Below are 5,940 nucleotides of genomic sequence, written 5' to 3'. Positions count from 1 at the left end.
AGAAGGTCCCACATTTGTTCTTACACCCACGTTTAAATTCAGAATCTACTCCAAAACAAGCTGTGTATTTGGCAACTTGACACATGACAATTAGCTATGAATATCTTCGCTCGTCCAGGCACACTTGATGACTTCTGCTGTCCACTTCAGATTTGTCTTTCTATTTCACTTTAAACGACGGCAAGTTTTTGGCTCCTGGATATCATCGAAGGGTAACTCCCACTTCGTCACCAGCTAATGCAATCATAATCTTATTAACAATTAACAATAAAGCTAAAATAAAATGGTGTTTTACTGTTCACACACTCTCTCTCTCTCTGCAGATATTGTTGAACAAATGTTCTTACACCCATCTCAAATCACTTGGATTTGGCGAGAGCTTTGGATAGCACTTGTGAGTAAATATTTGAACCTTGGTAAATTATCTTTTCAGAGAGATTATCTTCATTCATGGTTTCTTATTTCTTTTCTCTTACAAATTTTTTTAGAGAGAAATTATTTTCTTTCATCTATTATATTTTTCTTTATATAATTTTTTTTTAATGATATATTATTAAAATTATTTCGTAATTTACTTGACGTGACTTGATGTTAGATTATTTTTTGTTCTGATCAATTTTGACTTTTTTTGTTCATTATTCTTGATTTAACAAAATCAAGTTGGATCTATAATTACAATTTTCACATCTAATCAAATAAAAATATGGATATTTTTTTCTTTTGATATATCATATTGCTATATTACTACAAACATCAACAAAAATGCCTTCATTCTAGCAATTTGGTAGTCAAATACAGAAGAAAACCTAGACCTTACTTATTAATTGAAGTTATTTAATTTTGTATTCTAAAAAATACGGTTAAATGTTTGATTATTTTAACATGAATTAAGATTACCTTTTGATTTAAGTAAAAATAAAAATAAAAAGTTATAACTTCTTCTCAGTGATTTGACTCAAAATCAACTTAATAAAATAAAATTAGAAAAAATCAGTTAAACAGAGGTGTTTTACATTATTGTTAAATATACTTTTAATTTGACTTAAAAATAAATTAGGAAAATTAATTTATTATATATGATTTGAAGTGGTATATCTTAATAGCAAGTAATTTTGGTGATTATTTTTTTGCTGGGAGGGAGATTTGATATTGACTTACGGAGGTGGATCTTTCACCAATGGGGAGCTTGGTGGTTTGACTCTTGAGTCCTTGATGTCAACTCATCTGTGAACATTTTTGCTGTCAATTTGAGAGTTTCAAATAATTTTATTTTCCGTTTTTTTTTTATCATTATTACGTGAAAATAATGGTCTGTGAACATTTTTGCTGTCAATTTGAGAGTTTCAAATAATTTTATTTTCCGTTTTTTTTATCATTATTATGTGAAAATAATGGTATATTTATGCCTCTTTTAATATTTTTTTATTATAAAAAATAATAAGTAATTTTTTACCGCAAATATTCAAGGAGATGCAAAATTAAATGAAAAAAAATGTGTGTGGTAGTGGTCATTGTTGTTTAAAATATTTTTTTGTTTAAAAATATATTAAAATATTATTTTTATATTTTTTAAAATTTATTTTTGACCCTAATATATTAAAATATTTTAAAAAATAAAATAAAAAATTAATTTTATTAAAAATACCTTTTCTCCTAAAAAAACAGACCGTCTCTTGATTATTAAACTTAGCAAAAGAAAAGATAAGAAGGCAAAAGAAATACCAGTAAAAAGTATCCCACGGCAAATGGACTCTTCTCTGCTGTCACCACTCACAAGAAGGGGAAAAGGAGAGTTAAAAGACTCTTCTCAGGTAAGAAACGTTGGATCTGGTGAGTGAATCGGTAGCTTCCACCGCCTTTCCCCTCCCTTACCTTCAAACAGGTGAAAAACGTCGCCCTATTTTCTCTTCTTCAACATAGAGAGAAGAGAAAGAAAATCCCTTTACCATCTCTTTCAATCAGTAGATTCCCTCTCTTCCAACTCGAAAGCACAATTCACTCAACAGACGAATAAAAGTTTAGTGTCTCGGCTAACATACACTGAGAGTTAGAGATTATTAGTTCAATCATGGCGGACCAACACGATGACTTAGAACAACTGCTTGACAGTAATCTCTCTGTAAAACCCATGTTTTGATTTTATATATAGAGAATGTTATAATAATATTTATATTTCAATCTCTTTTACAGGTGCTCTTGATGATTTCCAGAATCTCAATCTTGCTCCTGCTTCTCAAAGGTCTTTTGACAATTCTTTTTTTTTTCTTTTACGTCTTTGTTTTTGGTAATAGATAGTAGTGATTCTTGAGCTTTGGCTTGATTTATAGGAGTAGAAATGGTAATGGAGAGAACAGCAATCAGAAGGAGAAACAGGCTTGTCTTCCTTCATTGCCAACTGGGGTTCAAGGGTTGGGAATGGGATTGCCTGACTTAAAAAGCAAGAAAAAAGGCAAGCAAAAGGTTTCTAAAGAATCCCATGTTGAGGAGGCTCTTGATAAGCTTAGAGAACAGACCAGGGAGGCTGTTAAAGGATTGGAGTCTGTCACTGCTGCCTCTAAACCTGATGATTCTAGCCAAGATGCATTTATGGATGATTGGGTTAAGCAGTTTGAGGAGCTAGCTGGTTCTCAGGTATGTCATTTTGCTTTCTTATTCCTTTTCTCTTTGTTTCGTGAACTGGTTTGTTTGCTTTCAATTGTGTTTCCTCTGTGGTTTATGAGTTATTGTTGACATTTAGGGTAGTTAAAAAATGAGACAGGATTTTTAATGATTTGTATTCCATGAGCTTATTTTCCCATCAGGAGGATAACTTTTGGATCACTTTTGAGTTTTAGGTTGGAAATTTGTGGTTTTGAATATCAGGTGAGATTGTGTTTGGTAATTGGGTATTGATTTAGTGCATTCTGTCTTAAGTTCTGGGTCACGGGGTTTACAATCTGATCATCTGCTTAACAATTATTATATTGTAAGACTCATTCATGGTCAAGAGTTCTTAAGAAATTTAGATGCCAATGTTTTCCGGTATGCTTCTTTCTTTCTAAAATAGCTAGGTTGATTAGGTTGTGGTTTGATATATTTGAAGATGGCTGATCATCACTGAGATGCACTGCCTTGCTTGATTCTGTATTTGTTAAGTGTATGTTGATGGAAAACCATGTTCTACTGAAGGAGTTAGACTATGTTTCTGTCAGAAGCTTGGGTAATTTGCTTGCAGGGAGTTTGATGTAGCTATGCTTTGTCATTGCACATGTAGGTGACGCCCTTTTGGCTGAGCCTATAAATGTTATTGTTGACCTTAGTGAAAAGTGACAAACAAAGAGGATGTACAAGTTCTGTAGATTCAGAATTTGTCAAGGATCACTAGGCATTCATGTGACACGAAGTAATTACACTGACTTGCACCATTACCCTTTAGCGCTTTCTCCAGAAGCTTTCCAAATATGCATCATATGGCCTCCTTTTGGTGAAAGTGTCTGAACATGTACCTATTTCTTATATAGCTTGATTTTGTCATGAAAAACATCTAAATAGTCCTAGGAATGCATGCATAGATCTGATTTGCTACATGTAGTGTGTGATATTCAAGTTTGGACCATGTTATTTGTATTTTGCAAATATCTTATTGCAGTATTATTATGCTATGCTTATCAATATCTTCTCCTGGAATATTGACTTTTATTTTATACATACGAATAAACAATTGAATAAAACTCTCTTTTACCTGTGATGTGCTCAACACATGATTTTGAATTGATCATGAGCTCCTTCTGTGTTGCATATTGAATGTGGTGCAGTTGAGCACAGGGCTGGCTGAGCTTTGTGTAATAAAGGGCTAATTGCCTCAATCAATGATTTGAAATTGATTGTGTGATAAAAAGATAAGTTACTGAAGTGTCTAAAGGTAAAGTTGAGCTGTTATCACCATTAGACATGAGCCAAATATTATTCAAGTATGGAGCTTGATTATCAAATTCAGCTTTCATTCCTATCCCTGCCTTTATCATATTGCAGACCAAATTCTCGAGGGCATTTTCATTTCTTGTTGACTAGGGTCATCGCAGAACTGGAATTCAATGTCATGTTTGCTGCATGCTTACATCAAGTATTATGTGTCAGTAGCATGAGCATACGTTAATGGCCTGCATGAGTTGCTAAGACTACTTTGAGATGCCATTTGTTTGGAAACCATGATAGTTTTACTTTTGGAGTGATGGTGTCACTTTGACAGGTTTCTCTGAGGAGGAGATTAGGCAAGCACTATTGGTTTACATGGTCTAAAATGCAAGTGGAAATTAATTTGGCACTGCAAGCTTCAGTTGGCTCTTCTTCATAGTTCTCTTTTCTTTCTCTGGACATCCGCTGACCTTCAGTCTCCTTAATTCTTATTGTTCCTTGTCTCCCCCCCTTGACAAAAATTGTGGATTTAGACTAGAGAGCATTTGAAACTGCAATGCTTTTCTTGTATTTTATGCTAACTTGCTTCCTCTTCTGTAGATAGTGCTGCGTGTACTTATTTTTGGAGGTTTTCAAGTTTTATAATATCTTGTATTTTTATTTTTATTTTTGCTTTAATTTTCTTCTCCAGGACATGGAATCAATTGTGGAGACCATGATGCAACAACTTCTATCCAAGGAGATTCTTCATGAACCCATGAAGGAAATTGGAGAAAGATATCCAAAGTGGTTGGAGGAACACAAAGCCAGTCTGTCCAAAGAAGACCATGAGCGTTACTCTCATCAATATGAACTCATAAAAGATCTTAATGATGTTTATGAAAATGATCCTAGTAACCATACCAAGATATTTGATCTCATGCAGAAAATGCAAGAATGTGGCCAACCACCAAATGATATTGTCCAAGAGCTTGCTCCCGATATTGATTTTGCTAATCTTGGTCAACTGTAAGTTCTGTATCTAACTTTTGGCATTCATGGATGAATTTATCTCCACTTGAGCCATCTCTCGCTTTTTGTCTTTGAAACATCTCTGGAATGGATTGGGTTTGGGTGCCAAGGATTGGAGTTAGAACAGGATTTTAGGTTCAGTATTGTGTTTTTTTTATTTTTTTAAAGACATTAGAAGGAGAAGAAGCGAGAGCCCTTGATTTGCACTGGAATATTATTTGATTCGAATCTTGAAAAAAAAGAACAACCAGTCAGATGGCCAAAAGAGATGTCATCCCACTTTTATGGCCTGTCTGAAAGTTTTGTTGCTCTTGAGAATTCGACTACAATTGCTATTAGAAGTAAACTTAGTAAAGAATGACCATATTCTTTAGGAAAGGACATAATGGCCATTGGAAATTGTTGTCTTGATCTTTATATCAGATAGCTGACTGATGTTTCTCTGTTGCAGATCTCCAGAAATGCTCGAGTCCCAGGGGAATTGTTGCATAATGTGAAGTCATTTCTCTCGTCTTGTTTCCCATCCACTTGCAGTTTTCCTCTATCAGATAGGCATTCCTCATGATATATATCTGCAAAATAAAACTAGCTTGCTTAAATTGTATGTATTTTAACAATTAAAAGTGTTCAATTACTAGGGCTTTTGATTCATGTTAAAACTTGTAAGTTGTATCTGATTTGAGGGTTTCCTCGAACATAAATTTGTGGAGAAAAGCAATTTCAACAGTAAATTGCTTGGTCATTCTTTCAATTAACCTTGTGTATAAACAACAATATGTGATTGGTGAACCATTTGGAAATGATCTTGAGGTATCACTTGCCCTTTTCAAACTCCAGTTCTAAGACTACGCGTAGGAAAGGCACTGCCTTTGAAACATGTTTCATTTCATCCAGTCTTTATAAAACCCCATCTTACTAGAATGCTTCGTTGGGGTTTGGGGAGAGAAAAATGAGGACTGATTGACAAATAGTTTGGTCAATTTGGATGATTTGAATATGAATGCTGGAGTAAAACATCTGTTTTAGTCTGTCCTA

General features: G+C 33.8%; 1 protein-coding gene across 1 annotated transcript; it reads left to right on the top strand.

Moving 5' to 3' along the window:
• Nucleotides 1-1,750: 1,750 nt before the first annotated feature.
• Nucleotides 1,751-5,706, top strand: LOC105130871 (peroxisome biogenesis protein 19-2-like). Its single transcript, XM_011033577.1, has 5 exons — nt 1,751-2,108; nt 2,191-2,239; nt 2,328-2,631; nt 4,586-4,902; nt 5,357-5,706. The coding sequence occupies exons 1-5, from the start codon at nt 2,069-2,071 to the stop codon at nt 5,400-5,402; spliced, it is 756 nt and encodes a 251-aa protein (XP_011031879.1). The 5' UTR covers nt 1,751-2,068; the 3' UTR covers nt 5,403-5,706.
• Nucleotides 5,707-5,940: the final 234 nt, after the last annotated feature.

The sequence above is a fragment of the Populus euphratica genome, unplaced genomic scaffold (genome assembly GCF_000495115.2).
Source record: "Populus euphratica unplaced genomic scaffold, PopEup_1.0 scaffold43.1, whole genome shotgun sequence".
In the NCBI taxonomy this organism is placed as follows: domain Eukaryota; kingdom Viridiplantae; phylum Streptophyta; class Magnoliopsida; order Malpighiales; family Salicaceae; genus Populus; species Populus euphratica.
Note: the sequence above shows the minus strand (reverse complement) of the source record. Positions and strands in the feature narration are given on the sequence as shown.